We start from the raw sequence: 25307 nt of genomic DNA on the forward strand, positions 1-25307 counted from the left end.
TCCCGAACTGTTTTGGGGAAAATCTTAGTTGATTTTGAGAGGGAAGAGGGATTATGGATGAGGAATGATGTTAAAGAACCCACACAGATGATACTGAAAGGCAACTCAGAAGACACAGACCAAACTTTAATAGGAGTACTTAAAAACAGGAAAAAAACCACAGTAAAATTCCTTTTACCCACTCCCCCCACCCACCCCGGTTTGTAAATAAAAATCAATCTTATTCTGCCCCTTCTGATTAAGTAAGTGGAGAGAAAACAATGAGGTCGTTGCTTGGGTTGGCCACAAATTTCTCCGCCTGGTTCCTCGGAGTGACGAAAAGGCTTTCATCCAGGCTGGGCTGTGGGGAACAAATAAGGAAGGTTATATAATATAATATAGACAGGAAAGCAGTAAATAAATCATGTCCATGGAAATCAGGTGCATGTTGTACACTGCTGAAAAATTCAAACTTTTGGAAGGAGGCTAGAAATCTGCTCTCCTGCTTTAGGAAGATACTTTATGGCAGCAAAAGCAGTTTGACAGCATAATGGACTCTCTCAGAAAGTGAGGAGCTCTCCATCATTCAAAGTTTTTAAGCAGAGGCTGGATGGTCACCTGATGCTTTAACTGTGATTCCTACACTGCAAGGGGTTACTCCTTTCGGTCGGTCCCTTTCTAACTCTACAATTCTATGACCTGCACTTCCCCTCTTATTTCAAGACAGAATATACATTCATTTGCCTCCTCTCAATAATAGCCAAGTGATAAAAGACTGACAAGTGCTTTCACAAACAGCATCCAAGCTCTTTTCATTGCTGCGTGCCTTACACCGACTTCACACTTGCATGCATGCATGCAATGAACGGCTTCCTTAGCAGAAGTGACTCAGAGGCTTCTTGCTTAAAGGCAACTGCCTCCAGGGCTTTCAAAAAAGTGACCTAACCGGTTAGAGCAGCAAACAGCCTAAAAGGGAGATCAAGGATCCTCCCACCGAATTTAGAGATACCATCTGACAGATAGATAGTTATCATAAACAGCAGCGGTAGCGTTACAGTTGCTTGTCATAAGCAGAAGTAGTTCCTGTGTGGATTAGATTAGAAGAACGTAATACGCTGAATTGCCTCATTGCCCAGCCTTAAGAGAAGTTAGTTAGCCTAACTTTCCCCTAGGGCTTTTGATCTGCCAAAGTAATGAAGGTGACAAATAAGGCTGAGTGATATATCATTGTACAGTGGTGCCCCGCAAGACGAATGCCTCACAAGACGAAAAACCCGCTAGACGAAAGGGTTTTCCGTTTTGGAGGCGCTTCGCAAAGCGAATTTCCTATGGGCTTGCTTCGCAAGACGAATGTCTTTAGAGTTTTTCCGACTTCTTTTTCCTCCCCCCCCCCCTTTTTCTAAGCCGCTAAGCCGCTTATCTGCTTATCCGCTAAGCGCGCTAATCCGTCAATGGGCTTGCTTCGCAAGACGAAAAAACCGCTAGACGAAGAGAATCGCGGAACGGATTCTTTTCGTCTTGCGAGGCACCACTGTATTGTCCAAAACTGGTTTGAAGTCCAGATTGTGATATCGGTTTCATAACTTTTGACCTGGCAATATATTGTGAATCGTGTGTGCATGCATGCGCTATACAAAAAAATCACAATGTGGGGAAAACTGAAGCCAGCTACGGGAGGGGAAGTAAACTGCATTTACTTAACATTCCCCACCCCACCCCCAATTGTTGAATTTAGATTCTAGGCTGCTTTGGGGCAGGGACCTGGCCATTTGTCTTCATGAAGCTGTCAAGTGCTTTTCAAATAAAGAGTCAAGAAGCTGGATAGAATGCCATCCAGAGAAATTTTCACTCTGAGAAAAGGATCCGGTGAGGAGATGTGTTCATGCTCAGTTGCTCAGATGAGCCCATGGCTGCACTTTCCTAATAATCTATGTCCATTTGTTACTGATTTCTAAGGAGTTGGGTTTTTTTTTTGGGGGGGGGGGCGGGGAGGTGAAAGAGAAAGGGCTTCTTGACATAAGCCTGACTTCATTGCACCAGACAGCTGGAGTCCTTTGCAACTCGATGCAGCCTCCTTATGGCACATCATAATCTGCATTATGCATAATCTCCATGTATAAGACTAGGGTTTTTTTACTCTAAAATAATGTTAAAAAAATGGGGGTCGTCTTATACACGGGGGTCATCTTCCCCCATTTTCATAAATTTGAGTCCCCCAAACTAAGGGGTGTTATACACAGAAAAATATGGTATATATGTTTAACAGGAAACCATGGCATTAGATTTGTCGCAGTAATTGGAGAAATGTTACAGTTGCTAGTCTTTAGAAGTCCACCCAACCCAATTAGCTCCTTTTCAAACAAACATACCTGGAGTTCAAGCACTGCAGCTTCGCTGGAGAAGTCACCGAGAAGAGAATCTGGAAAATAAGGATATATTTCCAGTGGGCTTTTTAACCTAACTTAGGTCTGGTTCAGTAATATGTAGGAGAGGGTTTCTAGTGGGCTGTGTCAATAAGGTTTGAGGATACACATCTCGTTACCAAGTACCTATGGTTCATGAATGACAGCAGGGACTCACCGCTGTCCCATCTCAAAACCAGCACAGGCAGTGACTGTTGGGGACATGTCTGATGTGTGTGCAACTGCACATGCGCACACAGTGCTGAACCCAGAGGTGACACGAAAGCGTCACCAAAGGGGGCAAAACACAGTGTTTTGAGGCTTTTTCAATGGGTGTTCTGATTCTATGCAATTTCACGCAAGCGCATAATGAGTCGGAATGCAACCCCTGCACAAATGGGGAGTTGCCTGTAACAAACAGGAAATATCTTCATTTCAAGATATAGCAGTCAAACACAAGGAAGTGTCAGCAGGGTGAGAATATAGGAGCAACGAGACACCCACCCTCAATGCTTAACATGTGAACTTGGAAGTCTGCCACGCTGTTCACAATGAGACTTCCTTTTCCTGAAAAACAAGCCTAGGGTGGCAGCCTAAAGGTTCTGGGCCAGATTTAACAAACCCTGTTAGCCCTTGCAAGGTCTAGAGCGACTGGGGTTCCCCCTCGTCTCCCACGGGCCCCCATATTGGCTCAGTGGGGTTAGGAGAGCCTCCAAACAGCAATTGTTACAGCCCTGTGCTGAATTCCACCTTCCATCTACAGCTTAAAGCAGCTGATCACACAGGCTGTAACCTCCATAGAAGATTATGCCACAATGCATTTGTTAGTCTTTAAAGTGCACCAAAAACACAATGTGGTGAGTGAGATACAAGCAGCTCCTTGAATTCAAATTCCGAACTGTTCATGTAATCACAGAATAATACATGGACCTTGGCCAGAGAGGTTCTTCCCGCTGCCTAAAAAGCCCCATGGAAATCTACCTGTTTGACATTCTGGAGTGGGCAGCTCTTCAGCCTGGGAGCAAGTTCCTTCAGGCTGGGACTCCTCCTTGGGACTCCATGAAAGAACATCCTGTTCGCCCAGATCTGCAATCGTCTGTTTCACCTCTTCTGTAGCTTCTGGAACTTCCATTTTATCAATGGAACCTTCCAGGCCCTGAGAATCAGTAGAAATCAAGTCATCCATATCACACAAGGGTGATCCGCTGTCACAAGTGGCTGTTTGTACATCCTAAGAGTTCAGGAAGGAAGAGAGAGAGATTTCAAGGAGCAAAATGAGACGGGGGCCGTTCTGAACTTTCAGGACAGGCACACATTCAACACAGACGATACAACTTACAGCAGCTTCTTTCGCCATGTCTTCTGCTGTAGCACAGGGATCCTCCACAGCTTGGATGTCACTGGGGGGAGACCACATGTGTTCGTCATCAGTCAGAAACTTGCATGTTAGGTTTTTAAAACGTTCATCTTGGGGGAAGGTGTGCATGGGTGTGAATGACAGCTGACAAGGGCGGCCCAAATTCTCCCTCTCAGTTTACGTCCAAGATACTGGACGAACAATTACAAGGGCAAAGTTTACAGCGTGAATTAGCACAGAGAAGCACTTGTCTGAAATGAGCAGCTGCTTCTCCCAGGCAAATATGCCAGCAGCAGGATCCCACCCCCTGCCCCAACTGCATCCTTCCTACAGCTAGAACAAAATATCACGATGCTGTGTTCAGCACTGGAAGAGACCGAGGTGACAGAGCTGTACCAGTGGCCAACAAAAATTGGGTCATGCATTTTTGCCGGAGGGAACTGAGATGCGAGAGGAAGCCCATGGGTTTTTACATTGTGCTCTCCGCAAGGGCATTTTCAGCACAAGTTAAAATGAACAGCTTCCAATGACAATTCAACTCCAAGTCATACAACTAATCATCTGGCACAGGGAAAAGAAGGCAGAGGTCTTGAGCAGAGCGCTGTGGTGTAGGAAGAGAGCAGGCGTTGGTTGTGGCCCAAGAGGTGGCAAAAGCAAATGAGGGTTTCAACTTTTGTGTTGCAATCAGTGTGGATCGCACCCAGCAGCTGCAACTAACCTGCTCAACAGCACCAGCCTACATAAACCTTGGGGCTGAATGGAGCCTCTATTCATCAAGACAGAATAACTGTGGTGGGGACAAATAGAAAGCGGACCTGTTTCATGCTTTGTGTGTGAACACCCAAAATAATTTTTGCTGTTTACTATGCAAAACACTGTGTTTTCCTTGTGCAGGGAAGGGGGGGCTGTGGCCAGATGATGCTGGACTACAATTCCCATCATCCCTGACTGTTGATCACACTGGTGGGAGCTGTAGGCCAGCCATATCTGGAGGTCCACAGATTCCTCACCCCGGACAAGATGGACTTTCAGTTTGATCTGGAAATAGCCACTGACTAGGCGATTCATCTGGATCTCACTAACACAGACAGTCACTTCTGCACCAGCCAAAAAGGGCTCACATTCAGGCCAACTGCATACCATTGTTCAGAAATGCAGCAGAGGTCAGTTCTGGCAGGTTCCAACACCGAACTCTGATCCGAAGGAGGAGGAATGGCGTTGGACGCGGTTGGCGTGCCTAGCCTTACAATACAGGTATCTGCACAGCTCTGAAGCAGGGCTCTGTTGGCAGATCTTGGAGTCATCCGCCTGGAAGTCCTGCTTGCAGATTGAGGAGTCCTGCCTGAGCAGTGGAGAGAGGAGGAATAAATCAATGGATATTCTATTAGGATGTCATGCATGTCAATAGAAAATCTGGCTTCTTCAGAATTGCCCCGTGTCCTGAAACATATAAAGGTAAAGGTAAAGGTACCCCTGCCCGTACGGGCCAGTCTTGACAGACTCTGGGGTTGTGCGCCCATCTCACTCAAGAGGCCAGGGGCCAGCGCTGTCCGGAGACACTTCTGGGTCACGTGGCCAGCGTGACAAAGCTGCATCTGGCGAGCCAGAGCCGCACACGGAAACGCCATTTACCTTCCCGCTGGTAAGCGGTCCCTATTTATCTATTTGCACCCGGAGGTGCTTTCGAACTGCTAGGTTGGCAGGCGCTGGGACCGAGCAGCGGGAGCGCACCCCACCGCAGGGATTCGAACCGCCGACCTTTCGATCGGCAAGTCCTAGGCGCTGAGGCTTTAACCCACAGCGCCACCTGCGTCCCGCTGAAACATATAGAAACTGCTTAAATCTGACATAGGGGATGGCGGAAGATTGGCTCCAGTCTCTCTACCAGTCTCTCTACCTGTGGTGTGCCAGCTGTGTCCACTCAGAAAACTAAGAGATGGCTTCCACCATTCATACCCTGAAAACCTCTCAATAGGATTACTGAAGAATATCCTTTGTATGTAACTGCCCTGGAAAATGAGCTAGAAACTTTTACAGGTACAGAGTACAGAGTGAAATCTTCACTGGCTACAGGGCCCAATTAAAGGAGAGGTCTTAAACCCAAGAACTGAGTCTTCTCACTTTTGGAGTTGTTTCAATAAACCTTTGTGCTGTGTGGTGAGTGTGTATGTCTATGGAGAACAGGAAGCAGACACACTGCCTCCTAGCTCACAGTTATGTACAGTGGTACCTCGGGTTAAGTACTTAATTCGTTCTGGAGGTCCATTCTTAACCGGAAACTGTTCTTAACCTGAAGCACCACTTTAGCTAATGGGGCCCTCTGGCTGCCCCTGCGCCGCTGCTGCACAATTTCTGTTCTCATCCTGAAGCAAAGTTCTTAACCCGAGGTAATATTTCTGGGTTAGCAGAGTCTGTAACCAGAAGCGTATGTAACCCGAAGTACCACTGTATAACCAAAACATTTGGTCTGAGGTAGGGGGTGGGGAGATAAATTCATGGTTCCCTAAACTATTCCTTTCCTAAAGAGAGACCTGCTTCACCATCACTTCCATGCTCCTCATTCCCAGTAAGGCACGCTCACCAGAAGCGCACTAGACTTCCAGAGGTGCCCCCTGCAGCAAAAAAGCTTCTTCTTCACACCCAAATTCACTCACAGAAGGAACTGCTCCAACACTGACCTGGGAAAGGCCTGGGTGATTCAATTTTGAAAAACCCTCCATCAAATGTCACTTTCTCTGGAGTTTCTTGACCTGCAGCCTCCACCATCAGCCCTTCTGCTTTCATCTTGTTCTTCACGGCTGCCTTTATCGCTGCAAGGCGCTTTCGGGCTGCTCTCCTTTCAACAGAGCCGCCCCCTGCTTTGGTTGCTCTTTGAGGGGCTGCCTTCTTCTGAAAGACAAAAGGCAGGGCAGCATTTTCTCCCCACTCTCTTCGACACCTTCCAGGAGCTCAGACAGAAAACTGACACAGTGCAGGACCCTTCAGCCTTCTGGATGTTGATAAATTACCCGCATCCCTGCCCATGCTTGCTGGGGCTAGTGAATTTAAGCAACACCTGGAGGACTAAATTCACCCATGCCTCCCACAGCAGCCAGGGAAGTGCCAATTCAAATCTCAGCCGAAGCCTGAAACCAGACTGGCATGGATCCAGAAAATCAGGCTCATCCAGGAATGTGTATAGTTGCTCCGCCACAACCCCCCTCAATTATCTACTATAGAAAGGAAGCATTTGTGACCAGGCAATAGTTGCTACAATCTGCTGCATCCAGACCTGGCTTTATCAGTGACGGTTGCAGCTTAAGTCCTGCAAACTTATAATGATTGCAAACTTTGGAACTAGCTGGCACAGTAACTTTAAAGGTAAAGGGACCCCTGACCATTAGGTCTAGTCGTGGCCGACTCTGGGGTTGCGGCGCTCATCTAGATTATTGGCTGAGGGAGCCGGCGTACAGCTTTTGGGTCGTGTGGCCAGCATGACTAAGCCGCTTCTGGCGAACCAGAGCAGTGCACGGAAACACCATTTACCTTCCCACCGGAGTGGTACCTATTTATCTACTTGCACTTTGACGTGCTTTCAAACTGCTAGGTTGGCAGGAGCAGGGACAGAGCAACGGGAGCTCACCCCATCGCGGGGATTCAAACCGCCGACCTTCTGAAGGGCAAGTCCTAGGCTCTGTGGTTTAACCCACAGCGCCACCTGTGTCCCACAGTAACTTCAGGGCTAGCCAAATACAGCTGGCTTATTATCCTGTGAGACCAACCTTCACCAACCTGAGGACCTCCAAATGTTTTGGACTACAACTCCTATTAGCCTGTGCCAACCCAGCTGTGCTGACAGGGGCTGATGGGAGTTGTAGTTCCAAAACATTTGCACGGCCCCCAGGTTGACAGAAGTTCCACTGGGATATAGAGCCCTCTAGTGGTGAACTATAGAATGACATGGACTCCACTCACTACAGAAACAGCAAAAACGCTGGTTAGATTAACAGAATTATTGGAAGGGACCCCAAGTGTCATCTAGTCCAACCCTCTGCAATGCAGGAATTTCAGCTTAAAATGTGCAGATCGAACCCTGACTTTTTCTCCTAAAGGCACTCTTTGATTTACTTCTCTAGAACACATTTCAAGCAATCAGTGTACTTCTCATTATCTCAGATACCCCTGAAAGGTTGACCAGTGTTATTACCACCACCGCATACTGAGAGCACGGGCTTGACCTGGAGGTTGAAAGTCTTACAGATCACTCTTACTTAGCAAGCATCTCTCTCTGGCACCTTCTACAGTGGTGCCCCGCAAGACGAACGCCTCGCAAGACGGAAAATCCGCTAGACGAAAGGGTTTTCCGTTTTGGAGGCGCTTCGCAAAACGAATTTCCCTATGGGCTTGTTTCGCAAGACGAAAATGTCTTGCGAGTTCCTGCGGGTTTTCCCCCCTTCCCCCCCCCTTTTCCTAAGCTGCTAAGCCGCTTATCAGCTGATCCGCTGATAAGCCGCTTAACAGCTGATCGCTAAAAGCCGCTAAGCCGCTAATAGCGCTAATCCGCTAATGGGGTTGCTTCGCAAGACGAAAAAACCGCTAGACGAAGAGAATCGCGGAACGGATTCTTTTCGTCTTGCGAGGCACCACTGTACTATTTGAACTGCGTGTTTGCACAAATTCAAAGAACCGCACAGGGCTCCCCCTCCCGACTCTGGTCTGAGTGCCCAGTCTCCCACCCTGCCCTGTCGGTTAGCAAGTAGATGATGGGTGAGGATGGGGGATGGCATGGACCACTTTTTGGTTGGACGAAACAAAACATGATCCCCAATGAGCTCACAAACCAAAATACAGCACAAAGGATACATAGGTCAGCGATGTGAGTGCAGTCTGTGATTGTTTTCAGTCGCAGTTGCTGAGGCTACGTGACAGTTACTCTAGAGAGACAAGGTTGATTTCCTGCCTAGAGGCCTAGTGAAGATCTATTCCAAAAAGTGAGAGAAGTATTTGTGGGGTTTTTTTTAGCATCCTCCTGGAGTTGCTTTGGGAAAGTCTGTCTTTTGGTAATCCTGTTAGATTGACAACCCAAGAGCAGAATTACAGAAGGCTCTCATACCTTGAGGGGTCTCTTGGCCTGGACATCGTCTGCCATTTGCCATCCATTCTCCTGGAGCTTCCTCAAGTTCTCAAATTTTTTCTTTACATCTTCTACCTATATTCAGAAAACCAAAAGCAATGAGAAAGAAACAACGACGGCAGGACTAACCAGCTCAATTAGCCGTATTTATTAAACTGATTAATGTTGCTTGTTACTTAAAAGGTCCCCAAGTGACTTAAATTTAAAGCTTCATTTGGCTGCATTCTTTGAAAAACAAGACAAAGAGCCCTTAATGCTCAAGAAACTTACAGGGTAAAAAGCAAAGGGCTAAATCTGCAGAAATAATGAAACAGCTTCCCAAAGCTGATTTGCACACAATGCAAGTGGGAAGGATAAGTGTCCCGTATTGAAGTTGTGGGATGACAATGCGCTCTTGAAGAACCACCTGAATATGAGACAAACTTTAAAAAACAGAGATCTTACTTGGAAGTTCACCATATCCCAGAATCCATCCAGGTCATCACAGGTCGTTTCCTTTTCTCCGCGTCTGAACTCACAGTTATCCACCAGCCCTTCAAACTGCTTGAATCTCTCGGCTATCAGCAGCCTGGTTTGCCCAACAGTGGTACGGACAAGATCTTTGGCTGCGGAAATGAATATTTCATTATGTATAAGAAAGTGTTTGATGAGACATTTAAGAAGCCTAATTCGTACAAATCTCGCTTGTGTAGCTTGGGAGTGTCAAAGCCAAAGCCACTCAGGCAACAGACTCGAGCAAACTGTTCCATCCAGAACAGCAATTTTGCAACTCCTCCTTCAGCTTCTTCACTTACCATCCTCTGGAATATCTGCCTCAGCTGCTCCATCCCACTGAAGGCAGTGTGATGCCAGTCTCTCTGCCTCGCACCGAAGGAGGTTTCTTTAAAAAAGCACAGAGACAGAATGAGTACAGTCATAAAAGGTAAAGGGACCCCTGACTATTAGGTCCAGTTATGACCGACTCTGGGGTTGCGCGCTCATCTCGCTCTATAGGCCGAGGGAGCCAGCGTTTGTCCGCAGACAGCTTCCGGGTTATGTGGCCAGCATGACTAAGCCGCTTCTGGCGAACCAGAGCAGCACACAGAAATGCCATTTACCTTCCCGCCGGAGTGGTACCTATTTATCTACTTGCACTTTGATGTGCTTTCGAACTGCTAGGTTGGCAGGAGCAGAGAATGAGCAACGGGAGCTCACTCCGTCGTGGGGATTCGAACCGCCGACCTTCTGAAGGGCAAGTCCTAGGCTCTGTGGTTTAACCCACAGCACCACCCGCATCCCTAAGTACAGTCATACCTCGCGTTAAATGTGCTTCAGGCTGAGCATTTTCAAGTTACGCTCCGCGGCGACCCAGAAGAAACGGAGCGCATTACTTCCGGGTTTCGCTGCTCGCACAGACGCTCAAAATGACGTCACGCGCATGCGGCAAAACTTGACCCACCCTCCAGAACGGATCCCATTTGCACCCAGAGGTACCACTGTACGTGGCAATACTGGAGACAGGGTGGGCTTCACACAAACTTTGCTCCAATTCCCAGCCCTTTAAAGTAATTTGCATTTGCATTCCACCCTTCAGCAGTACAGCTTCAGGTGGCATCCCTGGGGGTTCCCCGCTTCTTCCTCACAATATGCCCTGTGTTGGAGGTTTCACTGAAAGAGGGCGACTGCCTTGAAGTCATCCCGGGAGTTGTGTGTCCAGGTAAGGATCTGAGCCCAGTCTTGCCAGGCCCTGACCCATTCAACTATCCACAACATCACACACAACCTTGGTCTCTCAGCCTAACCAACCTTACATGGTGGTTGTGAGGATAAAATGGTCCGCAAAAACTTATTTACCATTTGAGGCCTTGCTAGTATGATGATGCATTTAATTCAGTTATAGATATTGCTGCGTATATTGAATATTGTACTAACGACGGACAGCATAAAATGGTTTTAGAGAAATAATAATGATAAATCTGGGAGAGAGGTAATCTCCTTGGATGATTAATAAGTTCTCATGCTGTTCTATTAAGTCGCAAAACATCTGTGAAGGGCTTTCCCAATGCCAACTGAGCCAATCCCTCCATTTAAGAGTTCAGATGTGTTTGAGGTGTCAATGGGCTCTGAGCTGAGTGAGAGGGAAAGTGTGCCAGATGAATGGGCTAAAAAGGAGCTTTAGAGACAGTGCAGCTCAAAGGGAAGAGGGCAGCTAACTAAAATGTATTTTACTGGGTCAAGCATTTTGCTCTGCAGTTACTTTGATTGCAAAGTGAATCTCATACAAAGCAGAGGGACTGCCCATAAAGTGAGTGTTCCATCAGCCAGTGTTCTCTTCAGTCACGCTCCCAAGTGTATCAGTCTGGACCCCTCTGCCCTTTTGTACAAACCTGAAATAGGGCACATTGTGTTGTGGCTCCCCTGCTGGGTCAGATGAATCGCTGGCTGGCAGATCCATTTTCTGTGGACTGATCTGCTTTTCAAAGGGAGTCGCATCCATTGTTTCTTTAGTTACACATTCTGAAAGATGAAGGATATTTTTACAGAGAAAACTGCAGAACACTGTAAAAAGTACAGGGAAAAAATCATGCCACAATATAAGTGTCAGTCCGCCTGGTTGAACTAATTGCCTACCTTTTGATGACTTATCAAGTTTAAACTTAAACTGTATATCCATAAAACCGTAATACAGTGGTACTTCGAGTTAAGAACTTAATTCATTCTGGAGGTCCGTTCTTAACCTGAAACTGCTCTTAACCTGAGGTACCACTTTAGCTAATGGGGCTTCCCCCTGCTGCTGCCACGCAATTTCTGTTCTTATCCTGGGGCAAAGTTCTTAACCTGAGGTACTATTTCTGGGTTAGCGGAGTCTGTAACCTGAAGTGTCTGTAACCTGAATACAGTGGTGCCTCGCAAGACGAAATTAATCCGTTCCGTGAGGCTCTTCGTATAGCGGTTTTTTCGTCTTGCGAAGCAAGCCCATTGACAGCTTAGCGGATTAGCGCTATTAGCGGTTTAGCGGCTTTTAGCGATCAGCTGATAAGCGGCTTAGCGGCTTAGGAAAAGGGGGGGAAAAAGGGGGGGAAACCCACAGGAACTCGCAAGACATTTTCGTCTTGCGAAGCAAGCCCATAGGGAAATTCGTTTTGCGAAGCGCCTCCAAAACGGAAAACCCTTTCGTCTAGCGGGTTTTCCGTCTTGCGAGGCGTTCGTCTTGCGGGGCACCACTGTAGGTGCTATTGGAGGATACAAGAAGTTCAGCAGCTTACAATTCAAGACTGTATCACTCTCCAGTCTCAGCCGCAATGAAAAATCAACTTGAGCTTCAGTCTACTAAATGGCACAATCTTAAAAATAGGTTTAGCATTTTAATTGTGTTTTACAATGTTTGAAGTATTTCGGGTGGACATCACACAAACAGCATGCAATTCCTGTTCCTAAATTTGAAACTTTCATTAGCTGCTTTGAAAGCCTTGTGGGGCTATGAAGCAGGATACATATTCCATATGAACAGATCGATAGCTCAGGAAAGCCTTACAACAAACCTATAAGGCAGGTTGGCATTGCAGGTGGAGGGGCTGGGAGAAGGGCAACTGGACTAGGACCAGTTTTGAGTTCAAAGTGGAATATGGGACTCTTGGCTGAAAGTTAGCACCTATGTTACAAAAGCGCTCTTCCCCCCTCTGACACACCTGTGTTAGCATCTGGAAATTCAAGTACAGATGGATGTTCCTGAAGATCTGCCTTTGTCATTCCTGGGCTAGAGACCTTCTGTTTCAGCCCACAGTCCTGTGGCAAAGCTTCCAGAGCACCTTCTCCAGGGACTTGGCTAGGAAAAATAATAATTTACGTGGCATTATGTTTTACATGTATGTTTTAATGTATTTTTAATCTTTTGTTGGAAGCCACCTAGAGCGGCTGGGGAAACCCAGCCAGATGGGCAGGGTAAATAAATTTATTATTATTACAGTGGTGCCCCGCAAGACAAATGCCTTGCAAGACGAATTTCCCTATGGGCTTGCTATTTTTTTCGCTTTCCCCCCTTTTTCTAAGCCGCTAAGCCTTTAATAGCCGCTAAGCCGCTAATAGCGCTAATAGGGTTGCTTCGCAAGACCAAAAAACCGCAAGACGAAGAGACTCGCGGAATGGATTCTTTTTGTCTTGCGAGGCACCACTGTAGTATTATTATTATTATTATTATTATTATTATTATTATCATTAGGCAAGCATCTGAATAGACAGAACATTAAAGCATTTAGGCAGTTTAAGTTCCATTAATGACATAGCACAGAAACTCTCCTGCCAGGGAAGGAATTGGGGGGGGGTTGCTTCTCTTACATGGCATTTTGACTGGGTCAAGGCAGTGCACTCATTTGCCACAGCTACTTCAAAATAAACAGCAGGCAGCTTTCCACTGGTTTTTTTAATGAGGTCAGGCTTGCAAATACAGTGGTGCATCGCAAGACAAAAAGAATCCGTTCCGCGACTCTCTTCGTCTAGCGATTTTTTCGTCTTGCGAAGCAAGCCCATTGACGGCTTAGCGGATTAGAGCTATTAGCGGTTTAGCGGCTTATCGGCTTAGCGGATAAGCAGCTTAGAAAAGGGGGGTGGGAGGGGAAAAAACCCGCAGGAACTCGCAAGACATTTTCGTCTTGCGAAGCAAGCCCATAGGAAATTCGTTTTGCGAAGCGCCTCCAAAACGGAAAACCCTTTCGTCTAGCGAGTTTTCCGTCTTGCGAGGCGTTCGTCTTGCGGGGCACCACTGTATTCAGATCACTCAGGAAATCTGTACACTGGATCTGAGCCTTCATAATATTGGCCTGAGTCAAGGTGTCAACTCTAAAGGATTTCCCAGATCTCATGGTTCTATAAAATGATGCACATCAAGAGCGGCTAATGTCTTTGGGGACAAAGGCCACAGCAATTCATGATAAAACCTTCGGGAGCTGGAAGTACCAATTTTTAGTTTCTAAAAAGGACAATTTTTGCAGAAGTCAGAGAGATGTTACAGAAACATTTGGGCAACCCCTTATCTCATCAGAGGACCCTATAGTAGCCCATTACCTGGTGGTCTCTGCAGGGCTCCAGCAAAGATTGGGCGACAGGAATACATCTGCCTTGGAAGGGGACATTGGCTTGACTTTGTAGGCGGTCAAACCCTCCAGAGGCTTGAACACAAAATTCTGAGGGGCAAATGAGCGCTCTCTCCTTTGTGGTGCAGGAGCCAGGATAGTAGGGGCTGGAAGGTTTTCTTTCTCCAGGTTTTCTTTCTTCAGCTTTGCAGCTGTAGCCAAAGGGATTTGGGTGATCAGAGGCTCCACTGAATGATTCTCTTTCACACCACACAACCCCTGTAACAGGACATAAAGGTTTATTTGTTTTTCTTGAAGTATATGGACTTTTCTCAGCCAGTAAGGAGCAGACAACATCTTGCCCTAAATGCATCATATGGGCGACACACACACACACACACACACACACCCTTTCCATCATTGTTACACTTCAAGAAATATGCATGCAGACAGGCGAACTACAAAAGCAGACAACATTGGAAATGTTGGCTGATGGGAAGCGAAGTCCACTGACGTATGGAGAGCCATCCAGTCCCTTTACCCTGCTCAAGATTCTTAATCTTTCCCCCATTACATGTTGATAACAGCAATCTAACAAACAGGGCTGTAGAGATTATTGATATGAAGGTTGCAGTGTGTGAAACACTAGGAAAAGCCAAGACACTTACTGTTGCTTTTGCATTTTTGACCCCTCTCTGCTGCTGCTGCTTGCTGTTACTTGCTTCCCTTTTCTGCGGCGGAAAACCTAAAACAAGAAAAGCTGCAAGGTTCTGAAAAGCTCATCAAAACATGGAAGGACAAGAAGTTTCTCAAAAGCTTTCTATGGGGACACATCCCAGATATTTGGGAAGGGAAGTTGTAGTGAAGAAGCAAAGCATTGTAGGGAGACCAAAAAGGCCAAGGGATTTATGGGGAATGCGTTCTTGTTGCTTTAAGCGGAGACTTGCTGTCTATGGGAGTGAGAATCCTTATCGTGGGCATCTGCAAAAAGAAACTCTCCATGTGATTAGTGGTATTCTAGCACCTGGTACTTAACAAAGCTGTCTGGGTGTGAATGAGTTATCAACCCTAATCACTCTGAGAATGGGTATCTGGTGAGTCTCTGAAAATAAGGAGGAACCTTTTGATCCAAGTTCCTGAGAATTAACAAGCTCAGCTGTCCCAAGTTAAGTTATTAGTCAATTAGCTGACCATTGGTGAATTTAAACATCATCAAGAATTTTGATTGGATCAGAGTTCCGTTTCCACGTGAGTTTTAGAAATAAAGACTCTGAGAAAGTAGCCCGGGTTGCGCTCTGCAATCCACCCATCTGTCAGCTTACCACCTTGCTGATAGTCGTCCTGCCTGTGGGTCTTTGTAATGAAGATCTTTTCTTTGAGATGCAGATTCCATTGAGGACTTTGAAATTATACTAACTTTACCTTTGCTCTCATTTGTAAGTATGTTAGCTAGCTATACTTTACCACGTTATTGTTTTCTGTTTAAAATGTATAAGAGAATGTGCCTACTTTTTAAAGTATGTTTAAACCTGTTTTTTTAAAATAAATTTTAAAAAGAGAACTTTTCTTGTCCTGTGTGCCATTCTGGGGGGAAGTCTGAGTCCAGAAGCCTGACCAATCAGTTACGCACTACCTGTTGAATTTCTGCCTGCATTTTTGTGAAAGTAACTTGCAGGGCAGGGCAGCCAGTAACTAGGAAGCATAACTTTCTCCCTTGAGTTACGTTTTCTGGTGCCCTGGTACATGGGAGTGGTGGCAGCAACTAGCCTTTTGATGTGTTTTGTCCTATAAAATGTATATGCTGCCTGCCGCCGTTTCTCTGAACCTGACCCAGCTGGATGGTGTGAAAGGAATTTTATGGTCTTAGATATATGGTAATGTTCATAACCGCACATATATAGGTCAGCACAGGAAGACCAACCTGGAACCATTTTGATTCCTAAACTGACCAAATGTTTTCTCTGCAAGGTCAAACTGGAAAAGTCTCCCCATTGTCTCTTTCCTCACAAATGCTGTCTTAAGGACACATTTAAGATATGAATAAGGTGTGAGCCTGTGACCTGGCCCAGGAAATAAGTATTTTACCACTACAAAAGACTGGCCAGGCTCCCCAGACAATCCAATCAAGTAACTTGCCAGACAGGAGATAAACTGCAACAGGAGAAAAACAACATGCGCCTTTTCTGGGATGTATCTGAGGGGTGGTCTTAGGCTACACCCCTTCTGGGATGTATGCATAATGTTTCTGGGGGTGATCTTGATCTAGAGGATGGGAATTTCAAAAGTCTTTATAAGCCCATGCACAGCATTTTTGTGAGTCGTCCTCCTCTCCTGCAGGTGAGGGGAGCACCCTGCTGCAACAGATCAATAAAGATCAAGCTTACTAGCTGCTTTGCTTCTCAATATTCTCTGGTTGGCCTCTGTTATTCTCTCCTACCAATAGGGAACCTATGTAAGGACTCTATATGGGCTCTTGGATACCCCATAAGGGGAAAAAGGGCATATTTTTATTTACAACAATGGTAAGGACAGGTGAGGGAGGGGCGCGTGGCCGGAGTATTACTACAGCAGTAATATTTGAGAAGTGACGCGGGTGGCGCTGTGGGTAAAAGCCTCAGCGCCTAGGACTTGCCGATCGAAAGGTCGGCGGTTCGAATCCCTGCGGCGGGGTGCGCTCCCGCTGCTCGGTCCCAGCGCCTGCCAACCTAGCAGTTCGAAAGCACCCCCGGGTGCAAGTAGATAAATAGGGACTGCTTACTAGCGGGAAGGTAAACGGCATTCCGTGTGCTGCGCTGGCTCGCCAGATGCAGCTTTGTCACGTTAGCCACGTGACCCGGAAGTGTCTTTGGACAGCGCTGGCCCCCGACCTCTTAAGCGAGATGGGCACGCAACCCCAGAGTCTGTCAAGACTGGCCCGAACGGGCAGGGGTACCTTTACCTTTACCTAATATTTGAGAAGGGCTCAGTGATAGAGCATCTGCTTTGCACGCTGAAAGTCCAAAGTTCAATCCCTGGCATTTCCAGTTAGGGCTGGGATAGAACCTTGTCTAAAGAAATCTTAGAGCGCTGCTTCCAGTCAGTGTACAGACTATTGGGCTAGGTGGACCAATGGCTGACTCAGTATGAGGCAGCTTCCTATGTTCCTGGAGGAAAAAAACATGTTGAAAGTTCAATTTGGGCCAAGAAGAAAATGCAGAGTTGTTGCTATATGCATTGCTTGACGTTTCACTCCCCAATCCACAGCTATGTACTACCTCACTCACCTGCGCTCACAGCGGGCCGAGATATCTGTGGTATTTTGGTCATAGCAGCAGTGGTGGCTCTTGTAGCTCTTCTGGCAGCAGTTGCGGAAGTTGAAGGCTGCAGCCCTGAAGGTGGGAGAGAGAGGGGAAGATGATGTGTACTCCTTAAAACATTTCACATTCTGCGTGCAAGACGTCAACAGCACAACCTACTCAGAATCAAGTCCCACTGCGTTTTAGCAGAGGCTGTATGTGGCATTAATTCACAGAAGACCTGATAACTGGACAGGACCTGCCGTGGGAGCCAATAGATTTCTGTACGTGGCTGTTGGGAGTCACACTCATACGATTAACAAATGCAACCATTTCCAACTGCAGCCACATTGCTTTGCATGTCCAGGAGTTCAATGGAAGACTTGAACTCAGAGCTCCAGGAGCAGTGCTTTAGCACTACGCTATCCAGAATCTCACATGTATAGTAGCCCCAAAAGGTTTGGGGCAATCCTGTAGTGTTTGGATGACGATGCATACCTTTCCTCTCTTTGGGGGGTTTGTCTACGTAGATCTGCCTCTGGTTATGCTGAGCTGTTTGTGGAGTGGAGCCCTTGCTAGGTACCATCTATAGAGAGAAATGGAGTCAGAGTTTCATAAATGCATAACTTGGTTTACCATCCATTTACTTTTACAGGGCCTTCCTTTAATTCCCAATAAGACAATTGCCTTTGTTATATGAACCTTACATCTATTCTTGCAAATAAGCCCACTTGCAAATATTCTGGCCGAACATATATAGGTAGGTTAGGATTTACTTTGCCATTATTAAATTTCTTTAAGGGCTCAAATTAACACAAAACATTTGCAAAGCTACAAACATTTTGAGTTGGCCATGACCCTTAATTTCAAGGTGCACACACATAACACACAAACTTAACCCCATCTATAGAAATAAATAAAAAACACCAACAATAAAGACTACCTACCCCTGGTTTATTACCAAGCTGCCATAGTTCTAGCAGCTCATTTTTCTGTTCAAACCACATGTAAAAGAATAAAAATGTAAGACAAACCACTGATTGCGGTGGTCTAGCTGGTGGTCTGATTGATTCTTGCAATTGGTTCTTCACCTTTGACCTTGTTAACCGCATTTCCTAGGAATACCCAACAGATAGGGTAAGCACACATCACCCCCAGAAACACACATTTCCTATTAAATTTTAAACCAATAAACATTTAAAAAACAAAAACAAAAAAACCCTGCATTTGCACCTCCTAACCAGAGTAGCCAACCATATGAAAGAATGGCCAGGCTGTCTAAAATCAGTGACCATAATCAGGTATCCTGGCAGACAGGAAAGAAGCAACATTCTCAAATTTCTGTGACAGACCACCGCCTTCTATGATGTATGCATAATGCTTTTAGGGTGGTCTCTACTGAAGAGGTTGGACAATTTCAAAAGTCTTTAAAGGTTCCTGCACACTTTATTCTTGGTCTCTCTTACCTCCTTACCAGGAGGGGTTGTTGGAACAGAAAAATAAAGACCTGCCTTGCTTTCACTGCATCCTGCCTCCATCCATTTGTCTCTGATAGATTATGGACTTAGGGGGACTCAGTACCTTGGGGAGTTGGGCAGCAAAAGCCCCCCCCCCTATTTTTCTCTAACATACCTATCAGGATACCTCTGTGACCAGCAAACCAGGGCAAACACCATGATCAAGATTGTTCTTACAGGGTGCATTTATCTACTTTGAGGTGAAGACCTGTGTACACAGCACCGTTTGCCCTACATCCAGTGCGCTCAAATTGCAGGTTTGGGAAATGGTATACACACAATGTTAGCCACACCCCAGATCTATCCTGTCATTTCCTTTGAAATATTGTGCTTTGATGCATTCCCCCTTCCCCCTAAAAAAACACCAGTTTTCAAACTGAAAGAATGGCCTAGTTGTGCTTGCATATCTTATTTTTCCCCTGATGGAAGTGCTTGAGTGGTTGAAATGAGAATTTATGTACAGTGGTGCCTCGCAAAACAAAATTAATCTGTTCCGTGAGTCTCTTCGTCTAGCGGTTTTTTCATCTTGCGAAGCAAGCCCATTGACGGCTTAGCGGATTAGCGCTATTAGCGGCTTAGAAAAGGGGGGGAGGGGGAAAAACCCACAGGAACTCGCAAGACATTTTCGTCTTGCGAAGCAATCCCATAGGGAAATTCGTTTTGCGAAGCGCCTCCAAAACGGAAAACCCTTTCGTCTAGCGGGTTTTCCGTCTTGCGAGGCATTCGTCTTGCGGGGCACAACTGTACTTTCCTTATCCTGCTTCAGGGGACAATCTTATTCAAAACAAGCTACCCTGGGCAAACCCCTGCTCTGAAGGCCCTTGACTTTAATAATGGAACACAAGTGACTGTCAGCACCACAATTACACATAACAGACATCAATTATTGGAGCGCCCATTGTGAATCAAGCTGATTCCTTCCTTCCTTAACTACTACCCACCAATCCCTTTTTTTCTGGTCCACATAAGGCATACCACCCCTCCAAAATCAGAACCTATTTCAAACCATAATATTCCACTCTGGTTTGGACAAACTAGGACAACCCAACAGCATGGAAAAGAAACACAGGAGAGTTAAGTACACGCACCACACTTGCTGCTTTTGTTACAGTTTCCCTTGGCTTGCTGAGCACCGGTATATTTGATGGTTTTGAAAGGAAGCCAGGTGCCTCTGGTTTGAATTGCCCACATTTAAATACGGGCTTTCTCTGCTCCTTTAACTTCCGTAGTTCTTTCTCAGCTTTGTAACGCTGTAGCATTTCCAAACGTTCCTGTTCGCGAGACTTAGCTGAAGCACTTGATTTCTGGCCTACATGGGAAGCAAAAATAACTTTAGATCCCATCAGCATAACTTCAGAGGAATTAACAGTCCAATCACATCTGTGTTTACATCAAAACATCTCATGGATTTCAATATGATTTACTTCCAAAAGGGACCTAAATTGGAGGCAGCCATATTCATCCACTATTACCCCAAGGTCTCATTCCATTGTCATTTCAGTCCAGAGGATCAAATATGCAAAATTAGTATTATCTGCCTCTACATGAATCACTTTACACTTGTTTACATTGAATTGCACCTGCCATTTTACTGCCTGTTCGCCCACTTTCAAGAGATCTTTTTGGAGCTCTTCACAATCTTTTTGTTTTAACCACTCTGATAAATCTACTATCATCAGCAAATGAGCCTCTCCAACTTAACATCTTAACATTTGGGTGCCTTAGGAATTCTGGGGTGGGTGGCGTCTGAACTTGGTCATTTATCAGTTTCTGTTTTGTTAATAAGGCCTCTGGAGCACATTAACTTTGTAGATGTAGGAAACTCTACAATGACAGAGTCTAAAAATCAGTGCTTTGTCAAACACGAGTTTTAAGTCTTTACTTACTTGACTTTGTGGTGCTCCTTAGGAAGTATCCTTCACCTGACTCCTCCAGCAGTGAAGGCTCACCATTTCTTGATGCCTGTGTGTTGACATCAATGAGTCCAAACTGCCTGCCTTTGTTAAATTCCTTGTGTCTGCTCTCCTTTTGGGAAATGGACTTTCGGTGGGCAAGTTTTGTCTTCAAGGCCTCCGTACTTAGGTCCTTCTTGTACCGAGCAGCAAAAGTGGCAGCCATCCTGCTGTTTTCTAGATGCGAAGTGAGAAAGATTATATGCTATGGATGCCCGCCCTTTTGTGGCAACCTACTTGCACTACAGTAGTGATGTCTAGAAGTGAGAGCTGGACCATAAAGAAGGCTCATCGCTGAAGAATTGATGCTTTTGAATTATGGTGCTGGAGAAGACTCTTGAGAGTCCCATGTTGGGAAAGATGGAGGGCACAAGGAGACGGGGACGACAGAGGGCGAGATGGTGGGACAGTGTTCTCGAAGCTACAAACATGAGTTTGACCAAACTGCAGGAGGCAGTGGAAGACAGGAGTGCTTGGTGTGCTCTGGTCCATGGGGTCACGAAGAGTCGGACACGACTAAACAACAACAACAACACTTGCACAACAGACTTCTGCCTATGCAAACAGGACCTCCCATGTGCAGATACCCACTTCCCACTTCCTCCTCCTCTTGTATAGCTCAATATACAAGAGCCTAGTCCAGCATCCAATTCTCACAGGGGACAACGAGGTGCCCCAATGGGGAACCCTTAAGCAGGATTTGAGCGCAACAGCACCTTTCCCCACTTGCAATTCCTTGTAAATCGACCAGACAGAGAAAACTACAATATCCCAGCATGCAGAGGAAGCGGCTACTTGAGGATCTGCAATCAGGAAGAATGTAATGCTATGAAACACCATCCTGATGCAGGGGTCAGCAAACTTTTTCAGCAGGGGGCCAGTCCACTGTCCCTCAGACCTTGTGGGTGGCCAGATTATCCTGAAAAGAAAAGATGAACGAATTCCTATGCGTCACAAATAACCCAGAGATGCATTTTAAATAAAAGGACACATTCTATCCATGTAAAAACACACCGATTCCTGGACTGTCCGCGGGCCGGATTTAGAAGGTGACTGGGCCAGATCTGGCCCCTGGGCCTTAGTTTGCCTATCCATGTCCTGAGATATTTGGATGAGGGGTGGTTTGCAAATTTAACACACAGTAGTAAGTTCCCTATGTATGAAGTGAGAGCTGGACCATAAAGAAGGCTGATCGCTGACGAATTGATGCTTTTGAATTATGGTGCTGGAGGGGACTCTTGAGAGTCCCATGGACTGCAAGAAGATCCAACCGATCCATTCTTAAGGAAATCAGCCCTGAGTGCTCACTGGAAGGACAGATCCTGAAGCTGAGGCTCCAATACTTTGGCCACCTCATGAGAAGAGAAGACTCCCTGGAAAAGACCCTGATGTTGGGAAAGATGGAGGGCACAAGGAGAAGGGGGCGACGGAGGATGAGATGGTGGGACAGTGTTCTTGAAGCTACGAACGTGAGTTTGACCAAACTGCCGGGGGCAGTGGAAGACAGGAGGGCCTGGTTTGCTCTGGTCCAGGGGGTCACGAAGAGTCGGACACGACTAAACAACAAGTAAGTCCCCTGATGCAGGATCAGGCCAAAGGGGGCCCAGCATCCAGATCTCCCAGTGGCCGACCAGGTACCCCAGCTGGGAATCCCACTTGTGGTTCCCACCAACCGGCCCCCACAAGCATTTGCTGCCTCCCAGCCGCGGAGGCAGAGCAGAGCCTTCGTGGCCATTGACTCCGATGGGTCTACTCCGAGAAGGACTGGCATCGCAGGCCACCGAATATCCCGGAATTATTCAGAGGACAGCGCTCTCGTTGGAGAGCAGCCGCGATAGCAGCCTCCGCGAATCTACCTAACCATCATTGTGAAGGCCGTCCAAGTAGGCGGTTATCTTGTGGCAGGGAGTTCCGCAGACACACTCCGCGAAGGAGGACTACCGCTCGGCCGAAGCTTCCCCCACACGAACGAGCCGCCGAGCGACCGGTCCTCCACCCCCTCAGCCCCTTCTTTCACCCGCCCCCATCCCATTTTAGGGGGCCGGCCGCTCAACTCACCAAACGCGACCTACCCGCTCCACCGCCGACCCCCAAACCGCCTCTCGGCTCGCCTCAGATTCAAATATTATAGTCCCCGTCGCTGATTGGTCGCCGGCGTCAGAATGCAGGCCGCCCATTGGCTGCTTTGCCCACCAATTGGAGGCTCGCTTGCTCAAGCGCGCTTTGGTTGGGGGTGGAAACAACAACGTCGGCCCCGCCTTCTTCTTTCGGGCCGCGTCTCTCTTTTCCACGCCCTCCGCCGCACTCCACGGCCACTGATTGGCCCGAAGTGGAGAATTCCGTCACTCGCTCTTTCATTGGCTCCGAAGTGGATAACTCAGTCACTCGTTCTTTCATTGGCTGGCTTCTTCCTTTCAGAGAGCCGCTGGCATAGAGGTAGGTAAATGCAGAGGCGCACGCCAATTAGGTACTGGCGGGACTCGATGCTCCTCCTGGAAACTCCAGGAATTCGATTTTTTTTTTTAAAAAAACGTAGTTTCTACTGCAACCGGCAAGCAAGCAACAGAATTTCTGTTGTATTTTCCCCCCCTAAATCAGGTCTTATTTATTTAATGTGAAGAGAGACAAACATTGATTCTATTTTTTAAAGAATTTTATATTGTAGAATAATAGAACTGGAGAACTGGAAGGGGCACCGAGGGTCATCTTGTCCAACCCCGTGCAATAAGAACCCTAGCAGGAATCATACGTGACAAATGGCCACCCAACCTCTGCTTAAAAACCTCCAAGGAAGGAGAGTCCACCATCTCTTTTCCAGTCAAACAGCTCTTACTATCATCAAGTTCTTCCTGATATTACTTGGAATCTTTTCTTGCTGATGTCAGCTTTTAAATTAGAATCATAGAATCATAGAGTTGGAAGAGACCACAAGGGCCATGGAGTCCAACCCCCTGCCAAGCAGGAAACACCATCAGAGCACTCCTGACATATGGTTGTCAAGCCTCTGCTTAAAGGTAAAAAGGTAAAGGTACCCCTGCCCGTACGGGCCAGTCTTGACAGACTCTGGGGTTGTGCGCCCATCTCACTTAAGAGGCCGGGGGCCAGCGCTGTCCGGAGACACTTCCGGGTCACGTGGCCAGCGTGACATCGCTGCTCTGGCGAGCCAGAGCCACACACGGAAACGCCGTTTACCTTCCCGCTGGTAAGCGGTCCCTATTTATCTACTTGCACCCGGGGGTGCTTTCGAACTGCTAGGTTGGCAGGCGCTGGGACCGAGCAGCGGGAGCGCACCCCGCCGCGGGGATTCGAACCACCGACCTTTCAATCGGCAAGCCCTAGGCGCTGAGGCTTTTACCCACAGCGCCACCCGCGTCCCGCTCAAGCCTCTGCTTAAAGACCTCCAAAGAAGGAGACTCCACCACACTCCTTGGCAGCAAATTCCACTGTCGAACAGCTCTTACTGTCAGGAAGTTCTTCCTAATGTTTAGGTGGAATCTTCTTTCTTGTAGTTTGGAGCCATTGCTCCGTGTCCGCTTCTCTGGAGCAGCAGAAAACAACCTTTCTCCCTCCTCTATGTGACATCCTTTTATATATTTGAACATGGCTATCATATCACCCCTTAACCTCCTCTTCTCCAGGCTAAACATGCCCAGCTCCCCTAGCCGTTCCTCATAAGGCATCGTTTCCAGGCCTTTGACCATTTTGGTTGCCCTCCTCTGGACACGTTCCAGTTTGTCAGTGTCCTTCTTGAACTGTGGTGCCCAGAACTGGACACAGTACTCCAGGTGAGGTCTGACCAGAGCAGAATACAGTGGCACTATTACTTCCCTTGATCTCGATGCAATACTCCTATTGATGCAGACCAGAATTGCATTGGCTTTTTTAGCTGCGGCGTCACACTGTTAAGTAAAAATTAAAAACCCCACTGTGAATGGGATGTCTGGGGCAGGGCCGGATTTCGGCCCAAAGCTACTGAAGGTAATGGGGCCCTTTATATGTCCGGATGTCCTTTGTCAACAACAAATTGTCCCTGTTTTTGTGTTGAATATATGCTATATGGTAATTTATGGACCTAATAGGTATCTCAAGCCATTTGCACATGTTGCCATGCAACCAGTCCCTGCAGAATGTAGGCACCCTATACAGTCATACCTCGGGTTACAGCTGCTTCAGGTTGTGTTTTCTCGGGTTGTGGACTGCCAAAACCCGGAAGTACCGGAATGGGTTACTTCTGGGTTTCAGCAGTCACTCATGCGCAGAAGTGCTAAATCGCACTTTGTGCATGCGCAGAAGCACCGGATCGCAACCCGCGTCTGCACAGACACGGATTGCAAACACTGCGGGTTGCGAAAGTGCATCCTGCACGGATCGCGTTTGCAACCCCAGCATCCACTGTATATAGAAAGGAGCAAACCAGTGATATTTTAGGGAGCAGGCTAGCAGGCGGGGCCCATGACTTACAACATAGGAGCCTAAAGGTAAAGGTAAAGGTACCCCTGCCCGTAAGGGCCAGTCTTGACAGACTCTGGGGTTGTGCGCCCATCTCACTTAAGAGGCCAGGGGCCAGCGCTGTCCGGAGACACTTCCGGGTCACGTGGCCAGCGTGACATCGCTGCTCTGGCCAGAGCCAGAGCCAGAGCCAGAGCCGCACACGGAAACGCCGT

The 25307-nt window shown here is 47.0% G+C and overlaps 1 protein-coding gene across 2 annotated transcripts; it reads right to left on the reverse strand.

Annotated features, from left to right (window-relative positions):
* Positions 1-149: 149 nt before the first annotated feature.
* DLGAP5 (DLG associated protein 5) lies at positions 150-22824 on the reverse strand. 2 transcript variants are annotated; one of them, XM_079988452.1, is made up of 19 exons: positions 22702-22824; positions 20578-20820; positions 19780-20000; positions 18209-18289; positions 17673-17760; positions 17163-17267; positions 14568-14644; positions 13892-14178; positions 12520-12656; positions 11218-11347; positions 9646-9731; positions 9296-9456; positions 8831-8926; positions 6417-6627; positions 4879-5080; positions 3721-3781; positions 3363-3612; positions 2349-2398; positions 150-340 (listed from the first exon to the last, which is right to left on the reverse strand). In XM_079988452.1, the coding sequence occupies exons 2-19, from the start codon at positions 20807-20809 to the stop codon at positions 239-241; spliced, it is 2577 nt and encodes an 858-aa protein (XP_079844578.1). In that variant the 5' UTR covers positions 20810-20820; positions 22702-22824; the 3' UTR covers positions 150-238. The 2 variants fall into 2 exon arrangements, with proteins under 2 accessions (XP_079844578.1, XP_079844579.1); XM_079988453.1 differs by having other exon boundaries at positions 22698-22795.
* Positions 22825-25307: the final 2483 nt, after the last annotated feature.

This window comes from Podarcis cretensis (assembly GCF_951804945.1).
Source record: "Podarcis cretensis genome assembly, chromosome: 1".
NCBI lineage: Eukaryota > Metazoa > Chordata > Lepidosauria > Squamata > Lacertidae > Podarcis > Podarcis cretensis.

What these genes read in the sequence shown, in the direction of transcription:
- DLGAP5 (XM_079988452.1), bottom strand. Translation starts at nt 20,809, where the DNA reads ATGGCTGCCACTTTTGCTGCTCGGTACAAGAAGGACCTAAGTACGGAG. An exon ending in TCGGCCCGCTGTGAGCGCAG is followed by an intron (nt 14,645 to 17,162) that starts GTGAGTGAGGTA and finishes TTCTTGTTTTAG; the next exon opens with GTTTTCCGCCGCAGAAAAGG. An exon ending in AGCCCTGCAGAGACCACCAG is followed by an intron (nt 12,657 to 13,891) that starts GTAATGGGCTAC and finishes TATTTTTCCTAG; the next exon opens with CCAAGTCCCTGGAGAAGGTG.